The sequence below is a fragment of the Camelus dromedarius genome, chromosome 22 (assembly GCF_036321535.1).
Source record: "Camelus dromedarius isolate mCamDro1 chromosome 22, mCamDro1.pat, whole genome shotgun sequence".
NCBI classification, from domain to species: Eukaryota; Metazoa; Chordata; class Mammalia; order Artiodactyla; family Camelidae; genus Camelus; species Camelus dromedarius.
In genome coordinates this window covers 17,582,625-17,601,620 of record NC_087457.1, presented here as the reverse complement: position 1 = coordinate 17,601,620, position 18,996 = coordinate 17,582,625, and the positions used below count along the sequence as shown (strand labels likewise).

Sequence of the window (18,996 nt, the reverse complement as noted above, 5' to 3'; positions counted from 1 at the left end):
ATTCTTTTTACAAGGCACTATTTAAAGCATTGCCAATTTCTACAATTCTGCAAACCATGTACTAGCTTGCTTAAAGGGTAGACTTGTTCTCAAAAAGAATACTTACTTAGGTTTTGTTTTAAAACATTTGTTACCTTTTGTTTTTTAAAACTGGGGACAGTAGTATTTTTCTCTTGTTCCTGAGAGTCCTCCCATTTGTCTACAGTGATAGGTCGCTTTTTAGAGGAATTCGAAACGTTTTTCCTTGTGCATTCTAAAACTGAGGGCACCTTCACACAGGCATTGGACTTGTTGATACACTTCCTAAGTTTTACATGAATATTCATGTTTTCTTTTCTCTTCAGTTGGAAAGTCTTCTTTCTGTTACATAGCATTTGGCATAGGATAAAGGAAATGGTTAATTTAGCATTTTTAGCACATATTATCTTCATACATTCAATAGTTTTCATGACTTTCATAATATGGGCCATTTTCCCTATATCCTTCCGAGGGGCAGCCATTATAGTCTCAAGCAGGGTGGAAAACTGTTTGTAGTTGTATTCTAACTCCGTCATAGTGCTTCCGTAGTTTATGGATGCTATACATGGCACAAAGTCAACGTATGTGGAAACGGAATACTTAGACTTCTCAAGAAGCTTTTTTATTTCTGAAAGTTCTTCAAGTTCTCTTGAGAACAAATGAAACGCATATGAGCAATTAACAGCTTCACTACAGCTGTAGATAATATCCAGATCTTTCTTAAGTTCAGAAATAGCAGTCTCTATCACCTTCCAAAGGCAACCAGTTGAATTATCTTTAAGAAATGAGAAAGAAGCCATTTTTTCTTGGCAGTGAACCAGTTCAGGAAGGAGTGACAAATCAAACCAAAGCATACCTCGAAACCTCTGTTTGTCTAGTTTCTTTGCCATTGAGTTTTTAAGAAAGTGAACTGTTTCTGAGAGCATGACAATTTCAATATAGGTTTCAATGGCTGCAGGTTTCAAAATTACAGCCTCATGTCTGTGTTTTTTTGCCACGTCCAAAACGTTTTCTTCCGTGATAAAAATATTATCTATGTTATCTTCTTGCAGTATCTGGAAGTATTTTGTTAAAATTTCTAAGTGGCGGGTACATCTGAAAGTGAGTTGCTGTAATTTTTTAAAGTCTGCAAATTCAGCTTGATCTAATATTTCACTAATACAACAGATATCTGGGTGTGAAAGCAAACTACTGTTAAACCTAGAGTTTTCTATGCTAATTGCTGCTTTGTTTATTAGATCATTTGACTTTCCGGCAGCAATTATGGTGTTTTCCTGAAGTTTAATACTGGAAATCTGTTCACTGCTTAAATCTTTAGATAACGTATCAAAAATCTTCTGCAACCTAGAAAAAGCATGTTGATTCATTCTGAGTAGTATTTCTTTGTTCTTTCCTGAGTATTTTCTGGAGAAAGACTCTCTCTTCTCTTTCCAAACAAGACTTTTTGCAGCATCAAAAAAGATATGTTCCAGACCATAAAGAGATACTTTAATACTTACTGCCTCATTGCTCTTGATAAAATTAACTTTTGAGGAGATCATTTCTATGATAATCCAGAAATGGTCTTGTTTTCCTGGATAGGAATCAATTTGAGAGTCCCCACTCATACTGATCAGCTTTAAAGTGGTTCGTCTTAAGGTTTCTAAGTCTCCTAAACTATCTCCAATGTTAATACCACAGGTAAATGGAACAGAAAGAGAAAAGTCAAAGCAATCAGAACAATGCTTCATTACTGCTTCACACTCATTAACCTGTCGTTTGTATTTTAAGTATGCATAGTATGAATTTTTTCCCTTTTTGGTTTCTTCTAACAGTTCAATTAATTGATCACGATAGTTTTGCAACTCACAGAATGCATTATATTTTAATCTTCCTTGAAAAGCAGGATAGAAATTGGACTGTTGCTGAAATCCATGGGGTCTGCCAAGCAGCTCACTGTACAATGTCTCATCATACCAAAGCAAGCTTCTGAATGTTGGTTCACCTCCTAAGAGCCTTTTTTTGTTTTCAATGAATTGAATCGTTTCCATCACCATCTGGAGTTCTACCAAGGAGTCAACAGCACATGGTTTTAATTTGCGGCTGCAATTACTCCACAGGTTTTGTTCTACCAAAAGGTCTCTTGAAATCAAGACTTGTTCAAATGAACATTCTTGTTTTCTTTCAAAAGCTTCAACAAATAAAGGTAGAATATTTTGACAAACTTTAGTTTCTTCCTGTAGAATCTGCAAAGATGATGCTTCGTCAGCCCTCCTCAAACTCTGAGCTAGCTGAGCTATAAGAGCCGAATGATTAGCTGAGTAATGTTCTTCTTTTAATTCATTCATGTGTGATGCAGGCTTCTTCTGAGGAGCAGAGACTTCGGAAGTGCCAGAGTGGGCATGTACAAGAGGCCTATGGTTCATTCCTATAAGGCCTGGTAAGGAATTACAGGCTATTTCTGAATGCAATACAGAGTCAGACTGAGTGTCACGACTAACTTTAATTCCTTCCTCTCTCTGTCTAAGCTGATTAGAAGCTCTGTTACTCAAAGATACTGCCTCTGTAGTATTTTTAATGCATAAATGAGAATCAATCAAGTTATTTTTAATTGTTTTCTCACTGACGTAGGAGGATTCTTCCAGTACACTATTCTTTTGGTTTTTGCTCTCAGTCTTAATAGTTGATCCTTCAGTCACGTTTTTGTGAACTGAATCTTTTGCTTTTTCTGCTTGTTTCTCTTTCCACATTTTTCTGTCCTGAATGTCTTTTTCTGTGATCCGTTCTTTTGAGGAAGAACCCTTTATATTACCTTTTAGGAGCGGAGAACTATCATTGGAAAATAGTTTTTTCATTATATTTTCCTCAAAACTTTTAACTTCTTCAGTTATTGATGTGAGATCCAATCCAGAATTCTCAATACTATTTGTTCCATTCCCATCTATATGGAAGCAATTACTTGAAGAGCATTGTTCTGTCTCCAGAAGCTCCTCTCCCCCACACCCTTGTTGACAGTGTGGTGCGCTGCTAGACGCTGCTGAAGAATCTACAGCAAAAATGCTCCGTTTATCCAGGTAAGGTTTCGAAGAGTCTCCCTCACTATCTGCCATTAGAGTGGTTGATAACAACTGAGGAGTACTGTTACACTTTTTGCTTGTTACCAGAGTTAGATTTAATGGGTCCACAAGGAAGTTTCCTGTAATAACGCCTGGTTTGGGGCTCTCATTAGGAGCTGTCCATTTTTCTGTAGGAAAATTTACTTCCAGGTTTCTTTTATAACCAGATAAAATAAAGTTATCTGGTTTGTAGATATCAATGTTAAACAAATGCTTCACATTTGACTGTAAGACTGAAATAACTATGTCAGTTTTCACCTCTGTGTGAGCTATACAAGTTACACCATAATTTTTGTGCATGCTAAAACTTACATTGTCTTCTTTCACGCAGCTTAAAGATAACAAATTCCTTTTATTTATAACTTCATTAGCCTCAGAATTCTTTCCTTTTGCTGTATCCTTAATATTACTATGTGCTGAACGGTTCTCAAGCTTTTCACATTTACTAAGGCTAGACAAAAACTCTGTATCAATTTGATTTCCTTTTTCAGTTAGTGTTTCATCTGGGCAGTCTGGGGAAGAGAGACACCCAGTTTTTCCAGAAAAGGGCTGAAGTTCTGAAGATCTAGGATTTCTCATCCTGCTATTGCCATAAGCTGGCTGACTTGTACTCTGGGACGTGGCACACAGGGCTAACTGTGATTCAGGGTACTCTTGATCACAAAATTCTCTCACGTGAATAGTTGTGTGACTTCTGGACACATTTTTCTTAGAAAGGCACTTTGTGATTCTTTCTTTACTTGTTTTATAAGACTTGTGCTTTGATACATGAGTTAAGGATTTATCATCTTCAAATCCCAAAGGTCTTTTCTCACCAGGCTTGTCATATTTTCTTTTTGACAAAAAATGCTTAGTGGAATAATATCTTCTTTCAGACACAGAACTATAACCTTGAAGGTCACAACTTTCCCAGAAATTATTGCATATTATTGCATATGCTTTTGGTAAAGGGCCCTTTCTTTTTTCTCCCATTTTAGCTATAAGCTGCAAAGACGTGTGAACTCTTCTATGAGCTTTTTTTAAGTGAAGAACAGCTCTGTCAAGTCTTCTGGAAAGACGTTTGCTTTTGCATAAAGATGCTTCACTATTTAGAATATCCAGGACACTCCTAATGTGCTTTTCTGACTGTGAAAAGGTTTTAATTCGTCCTTGGGATAGAGAAGAAAAACATTCAGATGAGTCCTGACTGGTTAGCCTCCTCTTCTTCCCATAAATCTCATGATGTCTGAAGTCTTTATCTGGTAAATTCCGGTCCCTAAAAGGTATATGTGGCTTTCTTTTGCTAATTCCTGATTCTGTGTCCTTTTTAATTCTAGTATCATTAAAACTGGTTTTTGACTTTGTAAAGGAACATCTGCTTTCATTGTTTACTGCTGTGGCATTAGAAAGTTCAGTAAGCAAAGGCCTGCTGTTCTGTTTTTCATATATGTGACTCATGTGTGTATGATGACTCAAGTCAAAAGAAGGAGGGATTTCAGATTTACTCACTAGTCCTGATTCTTGCCTTATATTACCAAATTTACCTTCACATGGATGATCTGAATTTTCACCAGAACACTGGGAATGAATTTCAAATTCCGGAACTTTCCCCTGCTTCTCATTTATTTCTGATTTTGTAGCTTCAGTTATATCTTTGCAGAAATTATCTTTCAATGCAAGGGATTCAACAGTGGGACTGAATTCTTGCATAAATATATTAGTAATCCTAACTTGTAGATCTGGAAGTAAAACTGGGTTGAAGAGCTCTGCTTTTTTTTTTTCTGTAGAGGAATAAAAACAACTACTTTCCTCAGAACAATGCTGATCATCATTCTCCCTTGTGATACTTTTCGAAACTCCCATCTTCCCATTATTGCTTCCTAACAGACCTTCCCAATCGATACGAGACTTCAGAGCCTCGTATGAGGCCCCAGATTCTTCACAGAGTACATTTCCACGGCTACAAGTATCCTGTTGAAATAGAAAAGCATCATTACTCTGCTTTGATCCTACTTCAATCTCATTATCCACTTTGCAACTTTGAAGAACTGAGTGGTCACTTACTGAATGATGAAATGAATTGTGTAATTCATCGTTATCTGTATCTGTTTCACAGTCAGAAACCCTATGTTTTACTAACAAACCCAAATCTGGACTCTCAGAGGAACAAGTTTCTTTAAACTGGTATCTCTGGAGATCTTCATGATTTGTGCTTCTTGTAGGCATGGTAGCATCAGCTATCTGTACGGTGGCATCTGAGGCTACCTGCTCTGAAGAAGCTGCAGTTTTGGGAAATGTTGTGGAAACCAAATGCTCTACAGTCCTGCCAGTACTTTGAATATCTTTTTCTTTTATGGCAGTAACAGTATCTTCACTTCCTAATAATGCAGATTCTGTTGATACATATTTTTTTCCCCATGTCAAATTCAATGCAGTAGAAAAGTCTTCAGAACTCAGAATCTCTATGCTACCATAATTTTTATTCTCCCTCCTTTCATCTATACTGATGAAACTTTTGTTCGGATGAAAACGCTGCTTCTCTTCTCCATATATATCCTCTATGTTGTTTTCTTTAGACGAAGCAATGTCTTCCACTTCAGCCTCATTCTGGTTTTCTTTCTCATTATCTCTTCGCTCTCTGAAATCAATATTCAGGTGCACATCACTGTTCAACTGTGCATTACAGAACTGAGTATGATCTTGACCTTTATCATCAATTTGAGGAGTTTCTTTGTAGTCTCTTTGAATGTTCTCTAATGACACTAGATCATTTTCATTTCTCCTTTGAACATACATATGTTCTCTAGCCATGTGGCAATTTGCATTATCATGAGCTATTTTAATGTCATGAGATGAAATAACAGGTGGCAGTTTATTGGCCTGGGGAATGTCTTTTGCTTCCTGGAAAGCATCAGTCATAATGCTGACACAGTTTTGATTTGTTTTTTCTAGTTTCAGTTCCATTAGTTTCTGAGAAATGGCAAAACTTGTATGAATGTTATCATCGTACTCGAAAGAGTATTGACGATACTTCTGTGGACGGCTCTCCACTCTTGTAGTAAGATTATTTTGTATTTCCAGTGTTAGATGATCTAGTTCATACTTATCCTCTGTGGCAGATGTGGAAGATTTTGGTATTTCTAACCCTTCAGTAATTAACATTTGATCACAATTTTCCCCCAAATAATCAAGACTCTCATCCTCTTTGTAGTCTTGGTGCCAAGAAATGTAATTATCTACTGGACTGATTTTTCTTTTATTAGTAAAAGAATTATCATTTTCTTTCCATAAATTTTGCTTTTCTCCATGTTTGGAATTGTCTTCTGTCCCAGTGAAGTTTCTCATCTTTCCAGTATTTTGAATGTACTCATGTATGCTTTCTTTGCTTTGCAGTGAAAAAACTGTAGACATTTGTTGACTAGTCTGATGTACAGTTTTAAAATTAGAAGACTGTGATTCTGGAGAGATGTGACTATTGTACCCTTCTGAACAACTATTCACTGATTCGTAAGACTCAAGTGGCTCATAATTTTGTTCAATTGAAAGTGGGATGTTGCTTCTCTGTTGGGATCTCTGTGCTTTTTCCTCACTGTGTTTTGCAGTTTCAACTTCTGAAACTACATTTGACACATATGCTGGGAAGGAAAAATTATCCTGGATCTTATGTTGTCCTGCAATGGTCATTTTATTGGGAGTTGTATAATCATAGGTCTCAGAGCCCATGTTGTGAGCCTGGGCTTGTGAATTATCAAAAGAAATTTTGAAGCCAGGGGAGTCCATGTAATTAGTAAGAATAGTTTGATCACCAGGCATGACTTCAAATGAAGAGGCAGAATTAGTTGGGATAGATGATAGGTTTATTTCTGAGTTAGCAAAATCTAAACTCTTCTCAAGTGGTAAAATCTCATTTAAATCTGTAATAGCATTATGTTTTCCCATGCTTTCTTCTCTCTTCATCAGCCTTGGGTCTTTGATGAGTTTTGATGTAATAACTGTGCTTGAGCCAATATTGTTATGAAGGGGAAAAGCAGCAGCAAGATCACTTAAAACATCTTTAAGATGTGTCAAATTTAAGAGGTCCCCATTATTAACACTTTCTCTGGTATCACCGGGAATAAATGAAAAACCCGAATCATATGCATGTACTTGAGAAGTGTCTCTATGTTCTCCTAAGTTGTGCTCCATCTGTCCACTGTATGTTTCAAGTACAGAAATGTTTTCATTTTGCACATTTCCATAGGAATTAGAAATATTTGAGTTGGAAGGATTTATCTCTGAATTTAGTGCATTGCACGAACAGTTTTCCTGAACAAATGGATCTACAGGTTTCCTGAAATGCTCAAAGATGACAGTAGCATCTTTTCCTTTCCCAATTCTTTTGGCCACTGTACAGTTATTCAGAGAGCATGTTCTTTCTGTGGAAATAAGAAGAAAATAAGGAAAAACAAGAAGAAAAACTGTTTCTACAGGCAACTCTATTAATGTAAGTAAACTATGTCATGAGTGGTTTTAACTGAAAGTTCATCAAATAACCTAATGATGATTAAAGTATGTTCTCAGCAGAGAAAGCAAGGAGAGAAGAGGATGACTAATCAACTAATAAAGTATAAATAATGTAGCATGAAGCTCTGTCCTACAGCCCCTTTACTAAAAAAAAGTATCTGCCAGAAAAATTGAATTCTGACAAATACTAAGAAATAGAACATTTAAATATGAGTAAAAACATGTTGCTCACAGACTAGGTATTTCTTATATCTAATTTAGATATTTAATAACAGAATCTACATATTATTTAATATTTAATAACAGAATCTACATATTATTAGATAGAACTGTCTAATTACATAACCTGATACAACCACTTTTGAAAACTATTTGACACTGTCTTTAGATTAAGCCACATTCCTGATGTCAATTTATACTCTATAGAAAAATGCTTGCATATATGTGCTGAGACACTTACATGAATGTTTGGAATATGAGGAAAACTATAAAATGTGCAAATTTCCCCATAGGAATAGTGTATAGTCACAAAATTGAACAGTGTGTTTTGAGTGTATATATGCATATATATAAATGAAAATGAAGAAACTACAGTTACATATATCAACATGGAAGAATCACACAAACATAAAACTGAGCAAAAGAAGTCACAAAAATGGCTGCAGTGTAATTCTAGATATAGAAACTCAAAAACAAGTAAGCACGTTATTTTGCTTAGTGATTCATTAATGTATTGGCAAATAATATTCAGAAGTTGTAAGATTAGCACAAATGCTACTGAAGTAGAAAAATACATGTATCTTACCAGCCCTCTTAGGAAATCCTGTTGAGAGGAATCTCAAAGATGTCATAATGTGTCCATTATCTACTTTCTGACCAATAAATTTTACTGTTACTACTGCATATGGAAGGCACTGCCTAGGTTTTTCTACTGGCTTTGAAAGAATATTGTATTCATAGAAGTATACCTAAAAGATAAAGAAGAAAAAGAATATTTTTATGCTGATAAATTTCTGCAGACTTAAATAAGCTCATATTTTAAAAAATCTATATAACCACATGCTGTTATTCATTCTTCAGTTTCCATACATCCCCCTCTCTCCACTCCCTTCAACTTAGTTTTCTTGAAGATGAAATTTTTTCCCTTCAACATATTTTTTCCTTGATAGGCTTTCAATATCAGCAGAAGCAGACACAATCTGTTTTTAAATAAAAAATTATTTTTCCATTATAACTTCAATATTTTGCATATGCTGAAAACAAAATAGTATATTTTGATTTGGAGGAAAAGTTAATTAGGAAAATAACAATAGCTTAATACATTTTACATGCGGGAGCACATATATATTCTAAAATATTTATCTTTAGTTAATCATATATATGATTATATATAATATGTATTATATAATTTAATCTTCTAAGGAAAATTAAAGGTCTTCTAAGTGTTACAGTAACATGACAGAAATTTACTGTTTAATAATTAGTCTATTATGTAATGACTAACACATAATCCTTTCCTCCTTTTGCAAAGTGCAAAATAGCAATAACATTATTTCAAAGCAGCCTTGTTTGTTTTGCAAGTTAGGAATTAATTCATGGAAAGTCTAAATAAAAGCAGCCACTGTACTTTGAACAAAGTTAAATGTAAACTTAGAACCTCTTTATTAATGTTCCCAGATCACAAATATTAAAACAGCTTTTACTATTTATTTATTTAGGTCATATTATATTGAATGAAGTGAGAGAGTTCCCCTTAATATTTTGGGCAGTTGTTTTAAGTCTTGTATCATACAATGTGAAGCACGTGACTTTCCAGAAGTCAAATGAACCAAAAAGTTAACATACTGCTGAATTGTAGGCTTGTAGTTCAATAGTATCTTTCAGAGAAGGTATACTTCTCGACATATGGCAATCAAAGTTAGGAGAAGGATCCAAAGAAACTTTGTTTTTATCCACTGAAGGCTGGATTTTCTTCACTTTCCCAAAGAGAACCTGGGGGGGAAGAAAGTAAAAAGAAGGTCCATAAAAATACATCAAAACATTTAAAACTCTCATACTAGAAAAGTAAGGCTAACTTCTCAAGGAAAGAAATTCTGAGAGATAATCCATGTTCCAGATGAATGGAATGACTTATTGTAATTATGTCATTTCCTCCTGAAATTAAATGCTAATAAGACTATAATAATTCAAATAAAAATTTCACAGAATCCACTTGTAGAAATGAGTTTTAGTTTATGAAATTCTCTGGAAGACTAAACAATCAGACAGCCTAGAAAATTTTGGAAAAGAATTTAAAAAAAAATTTAGGCCAGAGATAGAGAGTGATGGAACGGGACAGGTGATTTACACTTCTAGATAATAAATACTTTTTAAAAGAATGATACTACCACAAAAAAGGCAGAAAGGGGAAAATACTGTATAAAATAAAAAGTCCAGATAAGTCCAAGAATCTATAAAAATTCAGAATAATATTAAAAGCATCATTTGAAATAAATGAAGCAAAAACAGACTATTCAATAAATGGTGTGGAACTGACAAAAATTGTTTTTTTAAAAAATTTGGTTTAATCAATAAGCCAAAATACCAAACAAGTTAAATATTTAAGCAATGCAAACATTATAGAAAAAATATAAGCAAAGATGTATCTAATCTCAAAGTGAGAATTCTTTTCTAAAATGAACTAGAAACAGTCTTCACTGTACAATATTCCAACACTTTTGTACAACAAAAACAAATGAGTATAAAATTTTTAAAAAACCATGAACTTAAGTGTTAAAAGATAAGGTGGAAAAAAGTGCAATTAATATGAAAACAAGTACAAATTTTAAGTCAGCAATTCTGTTAACTTTTATTTTTTAATATGCTAACAATTCATTCAAAATTAAAAAAATACTAAATGTAATGTGGTAATCTATAACTTGGATACTGCATGAGAAAAAAACATTAGTGGAAAAACTGGCAAAAGTATAATCTGTAGTAAATAGTACTATACCAATGTTACTTTCTTTTCATTTTATTTAATTATTTTTTAATTGAAATACAATTCACATAACACATTGTTAGTTTCTTAGTTTTAACAGAGGTGCCATAATTATGTGTAATGTTAATGTTAGGGGAAGCTGGGTAAATTGTATCCAGGAACTTTCTGTACTATGTTTATAATTTTTCTGTAAATTTAAATTTATTCCAAAATAAAGTTTATTTAAAAAAAAGAAAACATTAAGCGAGAAAACATTACACAGAGAAAAGCCTAGCTCTTGACTGAATTGATAATGCTTATGAATCAACTAAAAAAAGGAAAAAAACCAAGAATCTAGCAAAGTATATTACCGGGTAACTCAGTAACTCACTAAATACTGTCAATGAATATATGCAGAATGTTACACTCAGCAATAACTAAGGAAAATAAAAAAATACTGAACCAGCAATGAGAAACTATCACATATTAGAGACAGGCAAAGTTTTTTTTAAAGTATAATATACAGAGTTAGTGAAGAAGAAGAGTTAGTGAAATAATAGACTTTTCCATATGCTCTGGACAGGCATGTCAATTAGCATAACCTTTTTTAGGACAACTAGGCATTACATATCAAAAGCTGTAGAAGTGTACACATACCTTTGACTCCTAATCTGACACTTAGGAATTAACCAATTAATTCTTAGCACATAATCACAGGTGTATGCAAAATGTATCTACACTGATAATCAAAGTAGTATTTAAAAGTACAAAAATAAAAGACCCAATGACTTATATTCCAACACTGAACAATTTGTTACACAAATTCATGGTAGAGTTGTATAGTGGAATACTATGCAGTCATTTAAAAGGATATTACAGAAGAAATATTTATTTAATGGCATGGAAAATGTTGATTTTACAATCAATGAAAAATGGAAGTTATATAATATATAAAGTAAGAATATATTTTAATGATAATTAAACATGCATATTCCATATATATGAATAGAAGTCTGAGTATAGATATATAAAAAAATTAACTGTCACTATTAATGAGCTTTTTGGAGCTTCTAAGCATGTTGCAAATTTTCTAAAATCAGTACGTATTATTTTTTCATATAAAAATACAAATGAAATATGTATTATGAATTTGATATCTGAGGTCCTAAAATAAAATTATAACCATTTGTTTTATGTGGACATACATATCTTAAATCACACAACTGAGGATCCTGCCTATCTACTGCAATTTTAGTACTTCTGGCAAAGCTTTAATTAACCCCAAAGTATATATTAACCAATCCGTCTGCTGATGCTTACGATTTGACTATAACTTTTCTTTTCAATTCTGAGTAATTTCAGACTATCAGAAAAGTTGCAAAACAGTTCAAAGGTCTCATATACCTCTACCCAATTTTTTCTAATATTAACATCTTATATAAGCATGGCAAAATTATCAAAACAAAGAAATTAACATTACATAAGACTATAAACTAAAATAAAATAAAAACAGTAAGAGTTTAGTAACTTTAGCCTAAGGGAGAATTATTATAACCAATAATTTGGGGGAAAGGCACTTAAAATGCTCTTGTATTAAATACAGTCTGGACAAAAGAAAGAAAGATAAGAGGGTCAACTAGGACAGAAAAATTTACATTGGGAAACCAAGATGTTAAAGGCTGTCTTTGCTTATTTGGAGATTTTTATGCTGCACACCCAGCTAATGTAAAAAATAGGGGAAAATCTCAAATAATGATGATGATGACAGTAATAAATACAATTATTATTTATTTTAGACAATGCAACTTAAAACATTAATAATTCATATAAAAGTAAAATGTGTTTAGGTCAATTTAAAGCACCTGAATATAGTATTTAATGTGTTTTATGCTACGTACCTTAAAAATTATAATACTTTCCACAGTAATGCTTGTACTATGAGCATAATTCAAGGCAATATCAACATGTCTAAATGTATAAATTCCAAGAAGAGGATTTCCTAGTATCTTCATTGCAGATGCTTTGGTACTTATCCCATTCTGATAGATCTCAGCTACATCACTCTGAGGAAGTGCTAAAAAGCAGAAATGTTCTTCAAGTTCTCTGCCATGTCTTCCACTCTCACGCATCTCTGACCTAAAGCACAACAAACACTGTGTAGTTAAGTGAGACTATCAACAGAATTTTCAAGGAGAAGACTGCTACAGTTAGAACACAAGGTAATTACAGGTAACATTCAGAGGTGTCCCTATCCTATGGTAACACGTTAGGCTGAAAATCATCTAAGAAAAGAATTCAAGTAGTTCAATAACTACTTGTCTAAGATTACGGTCTACAATCCAGATAGGCCAACGGAAATAAGGACTAACATTTCCTGAATGCTAATGTCCCCAGCACTGTTAAGACTTACCCTTTATGTGCATTTTGTTACTCTGTTCTCAAATCCCCAAGAACTGAGTTACTGCTGTTGTTGTTATTTATTATTACTGTAGTTATTACGCATATTTAAAAAATTACGAATATGAGGTTCAGAGGGTTAAAACTTGCCAAGTAGTAAAGTGACAGAGTTGGAAATAGATATGCCAGTTCGTGTCCGTTAAGTTCCAGGTTCAAGTTCTTATTTGTGTTATAGAGGGAAGGACATGCATTTCTTATATACATCTATCTAGAGAGAGACATTCACATATATACTTCTATATGGTCAATTATTAGGGTCATTCTCCATTCTCCAGGGAACTAGATAACAGTTGGGAGAAATAGGCTATGATTTGATTACAGATTCCTACCTTAGCAGTAAGAAAATTATGAATCATCCTCAGAGAAGATTATAATCTAAAGTACAGATACTCCTGAAATCTTGACTACATTCCACAACAAGAACCACTGAAATATATAAAACCTATGCCCTCCACCCCCAACCTGGTGGATTAGGTAGGGAGTTCTGCATAGCTTGCTCAGGAATAGCAGCAGCCGCAACTGCCACACCAGGGGGTATGACAGAGAGGGTCCATCAGTAGAGAGCAGTGTGATTCCAAAAGATTGCCAGCAATGGAGAAGTACAGAGTATCAACAGTAAAGTGTATACCACAGAAGGAAACTGTTCTTAAAAACCACATGCTACCAATATTTGCTATTTCCTGGAGCACCACAGAATCTATATAAAGTATTCTATGCACATTAGTGTAATAATATTTGTTTGCAAGAATAATTCACCTTTAACAGTAGACAGGACCATGGCAACAATGAAAAGCAAGCCTAACTAACGAGATGGTCCCACTTCTTTCTCAGTTCCCAGAAATGTCAGCCTTAACTTTCAACTCCACGGTCATCATTTTCTACTCTTGCTTTCAGCTTGCTGTTGGACTCTGTGAACCACTAAGATCTCTATGTCGATGGTTATGGTTTAATTCTCAGAGAAGAATTATGATACTTTTTTTTTTCAGTTTTCCTAATTTCTTAATTGGTTTTTCATAGGATCTGGGACAATGTTAACTTTCTGAGAAATGCCTGGAATAACACCTATTAACAATAGCACAAAGGTAAGGAGGGTGGGAGAAAATCAAATATTTGTTGTAAGGTTCTCATACCACATGTGAATCACATTATGTGAAGGTGTGTTGTGACAAATTAAAGATGTATAAGGCAGACTTCATTTTATTGTGCTTCACTGTACTGAGCTTCACAGATACTACATTTTTTATGAATTGAAGGTTTGTGGCAACCTTGTGTCAAGCAAGTCTATCAGCACCATTTTTTCAACAGCATTTGTTTACTTTGTGTCCTTGTGTCAAATCTGGGTAATTCTCACAATATTTCAAACTTTTTCACCATTATTATACTTGTTATGATGACCTGTTTAATAAATGTGCTGATGTATGCTTCTGAAAAGTTCACCAAGATAAAAAAATTACAAGGGAGTGTCCAAAACTGGCTACATTAATGTGTAAAACTTACAAATCAAATCTCATACTTAGCTTTTTACTATTACAAAAGGCTATGAGATGGCAACAAAATAATGAATAAAACATCTCTGTACTTATTTTCTTAGTAATACTTATCAAATCTCAAACGGTAGAAATAACAAATCTGAAGAAGACCGCATAGCAAAAATACACAAACAAAAATCTCAAACTCGTTTAGGTCACAGACACTTACCTCTTAGAAGTAAAATTTTTTTCCAGCTCCTCATTGTGAACCAACTTTGTATCCCCAAATTGCCATGAAGACTGAAGATCACAGCTCACATCAAGCCGGCACTGGTTAAGAGTATCATGTATGAAACTATACTCTCTGGTATTGGTGCAACAAGGTGACAAGTAAACTAAAAATAAAGAAAAGGGCAACTGGTTATTTGTGTTTAAAATGACATCACTGTACATTTGTACAATGACAACTGTATATCTGTATAAGACAGAAAATAACCAAGTATTTGAATTTTCATTAACATCTGGAGATAGTTATATTTAAGGTTCTATAACAGTAATAAAGGCTTCTTATATTCGGTATAAATGAAAATATGAACCTTGTTTTTCTCCATATACCTATTGAGAGCTCTTAGAAGTTGACAGATAGACTACACAGTACGAGAACTCAGGTGACTCATTTTCAGCTTAAGATGTACATTGACTCTATAACACGCAATGTTACGCAAATCTGGTAGCTACTGTTATTGAATAAATATTTCTTCTATTTCTATATAATAAAGAAAAAGCTTGAAATATTGTGAGAATTACCAAAATGTGACACAGAGACACAAAGGGAGCACATGCTGTTGGAAAACTGGCACCAATAAACTTGCTTAACACAGGGTTGCCACAAAACCTTCAGTTTGTTATTAAAAAAAAAAACGCATTATCTGTGAACTGCAATAAAAACGTATGCCTGTAGTTATAAGGCTATTTAAATGATTTATTTAGTCTTGTGTGAGTTTTGGTAATGTGTACTTTTTAACAAATTGGTCCATTTCACCTAAGTTGTAAAGGTCATGTATATACATGTGTTATGCTTCCAATGCAGTATTGTGTGTCAGTAGTGATACCCCATTTCATTCCTGATAGCTGTAAGTTGTGCCTTTTATTTTTTTTAAGTCTTATTAAAAACAGTCTTACTAAAGGCTTATCAATTTTTAAGAATCTTTTTCAAGCAGTTTTTTTAGTTTCATTAATTTTTCCTTTCTTCGGCTTGTTTTAGGCTTAACTTATTGTTCTTTTTCTAGTTTCTTAACCTAGAGGCTTAGATTACTGATTTGAAACCCTATTTTCTAATGTAAGTATTTAGTGCGATAAATTCGTCAGCAATGATTTAGCTGTTTCCCTCAAATTTTGACGTTACATTTTTCCTTTTCATTCATTTCAATGTATTTTTAAATTTCCTCTGAAATCTCATGAATATTTACAAATGCACTGTTTACCTTCCATGTGTTCAGAGATTTAACTATTACTTTCTATTATTAATGTCTAGTTTGCATATGGTCGGAGAACACATTTTATATGACTTCAATTCTTTTAAATAAGATCCCTTTGGTTGACAGCAGTAAGTTCTTCTACAGCTTTGCAGATTTTGTGTCTAGGTAGTTCTATCAATTGTTGACAGAGGTGTGCTGAAGTCACCAACTACCATTCCAGATTTGTCCGTTTTTCCTTTCAGTGCTATCAATTTTGCTTCATGTATTCTGAAGCTCTGTTGTTTGGGGACACACGTTTAGGACTGCTATGTCTTACTGGTAGATTTATGTAATACACCTCCTTTGTTTCTGGTAATTTTCTTTCCTCTGAAGTCTACTGTATTTGCTCTTAATACAGCCACTCCGCTTTATTTTGTGCATGGCCTACATTTCTCTATATGCTTACCTTCAACCAACCTATATCACTATATTTAAAGTGAATTTATTGACAGTATAAGAGTTAGGTCATGTTTTTTTTTAATCCATTGTGTAAACCTCTGTCTTTTAACTGGTATGTTGAGGTGACTTATGCTTAATATAATTGATATATTAGGGCTTCAGCTTGCCATTTAGCTGTTTATTTTTCCCTCAGTTGTTCAATTCTCTATTTCACTTTTCCTGCCTTCCTGTGGGTTACCTGAGCATTTAAAAAATTCCATTTTGGTTTATCTATAGTGTTTTTTTATAAAAAACTTCTAATTTTGAGATAAATGTACAGTCATATGCAGTTGTTATATATAATAGAGAGATCCTATATCCCATTCACCCAGTTCCCATAGTGGTAACATCTCACCTTATAATTACCTTAAATACGTCCTCTATATAACAGTGAGAATCACATTGAAGAATAATTTTTGTTGCAACTGTCAAACATAATTACAGAACTCAAGAGGAAATCTGTCTATTATACTTCCCTATGTTTTTACCCTTTCCTTTGTTCTTCCTTCATTCCTAATATTCCGAGCTTATTTTGTCATTTTCTATTTGGAAAACTTTGTTTAGACATTCTAAATTAAGATCTACTGATGAAAAATTCTTAGTCTTACTTCATCTGAGAATGTCTATTTCACATCTATTTCTAAAGCATACTTTTTCTGGGGACAGTTCTTTTCTTTCTGCACTTAGAAAAAAAAGTGCCACTTCCTCTGGGCTCCATGGTTTCTAACAAGAAATTTTCCATCATTAAATTTTTCCCCTAGAGAGAACATTTAGTTTCTTTCAAGATTTTTTCTGTTCTTAGTTTTCAGAAGTTTGACTATGATGTGCCCTGCCATATACTTCTTTGGGTTTATCTTATTTAGGGTTTATTCAACCTTTTGACTGTACATATTTATGCCTTTTGCCAAATTTGGGGAATTTTCAGCCAGTATTCCTTCAAATACTCTTTCAACTCTATGCTCTCTTCTACTCCTGAGAGTCTGAGGACAAGGATGTTAGATCTTTGATTATTGTTCCACAGGTCCCTGAGGCTCTGTTAATGTTATGTTTTCTCTGTTGTTTAGGCTGGGTAATTTCTATTGTTATATCTTCAAATTCACCACTTTTTCCCAAAGTCTTCTCAATTCTTCTCTGGAAACCATCCAATTAGTTTTAATTTCAATTATTGTATTTTTCAGTTCCAAAACTTCTATTTACTTAGCTCTTTATTACATTTTCCATTTCTTTGTTGAGAATTTCTATTTTTCTATGTTTCAGGAGTGTTTATAATTGCTTATTGAAACACCATTACAATGGCTAGCCTTGTCAGATAATTCCAACATCTATTTCATCATGGTGTTGGCATCCATTGATTTACCTTTTCTCACTTGAGTTGAGATTTTCCTAGTTGGTGGTAACTTATGAATGATTTTTTTTATACCTTGGTCATTTGGGTTACTCATCATATTTGACCTTGTGTTTTAATAAGCCTCTACTAAGACTAAGCCAGCAAGGGAAACTGCCAGCAAGAAAAGGGGCGGAGGAACATTGACTCTTTAACACTAGGCAGGGTTGAAATCATGGCTCTCTACAGGGTCTTCACTGACACCCTGGGTGGGGAGGCTGTCTTGTTACAATGGGAAAGGGTTAGAAGTCTATGCTCCTTACTCAGCCTCCACTGACACTGCGGGAGGGTGACAGATACCTTTGTTACTGGTGTGTGTGACACAAGTCTATGCTCCCCACTTGGTATTCACTTAACTCTACTCTCACTAAGAAGGGGCGACTCATCACCACAGGGCAGGAGTGGAAATCCACTGACACTATGGTGGCCAGGGATAGCAGGGAGAGGAACTTATTATGACATTCCATGAAGGGGAGAGGCACAGGTGGAAGTCTAGGCCCTCCACTTACCCTCTGCTGACAAAGGTGTAGGGGTTATCCCATTTTCCCCCCTGGTGTTTTGCAGGAGTAGGGTGTTCATTGTCAAATAGCTTTCTGTCTTTCTAGGACACCCCTTTCCCAGTCCTTGACAAGGCAGAACAGACTCTTAGGGCTTTTTGTGTCTGTACAAGTTGGCATTCCTGTGTTGTGGGCACCCAATCTGAGACATGGGAGAAACAAAAAGAAAATCCAGAGACCTTAATGCTGTCATTCCTTGACTCCCAGGGCCACTCACTGGTCTAGCTTCTTCTCTCCACCTTTTCAAAGTCTTCTTATGTTTGTTTTATATGGATGATGTCCAATGTTTTTAGGTGTACTTAGTGGGAGTGATATGAGACACGTCTGTTTTATTTTGGGTGGAACTAAAAGTACGTGTGTATTTAAGGAATTAAAGGCTGACTTTTTTATTTAGAACCAAAACAGAAGATGAACGTAAACTAAGAATCAGAGAAATGCAGTAACAGTTATGAAATAATCTCATCTTCCATAGAAACACTACCTTTCCCAGCTGTCCTTCTGATCTTGGGAATGGTGAATTTTTTCAAAGGACTGACTTCTACACTAGTAGTAAATAAAGGTTCACTGGTTGAGTTCATCTTCCATACTGTCTTGTGTTCAGCAGTCTCTTTCATTTCCAT

At 34.2% G+C, this 18,996-nt stretch overlaps 1 protein-coding gene across 1 annotated transcript in view; it reads right to left on the bottom strand.

Annotated features, from left to right (window-relative positions):
- TEX15 (testis expressed 15, meiosis and synapsis associated) overlaps nucleotides 1–18,996 on the bottom strand; it is a 25,690-nt gene extending 6,694 nt beyond the window's left edge. The window contains exons 1-6 of the mRNA XM_031440167.2: nucleotides 18,858–18,996; nucleotides 14,710–14,875; nucleotides 12,453–12,690; nucleotides 9,441–9,587; nucleotides 8,401–8,563; nucleotides 135–7,507 (exon numbers count right to left, since the gene is read on the bottom strand). Of these exons, the coding sequence (XP_031296027.2) occupies nucleotides 135–7,507; nucleotides 8,401–8,563; nucleotides 9,441–9,587; nucleotides 12,453–12,690; nucleotides 14,710–14,875; nucleotides 18,858–18,996 (8,226 nt within the window). The remainder of the gene's footprint in view (nucleotides 1–134; nucleotides 7,508–8,400; nucleotides 8,564–9,440; nucleotides 9,588–12,452; nucleotides 12,691–14,709; nucleotides 14,876–18,857) is intronic.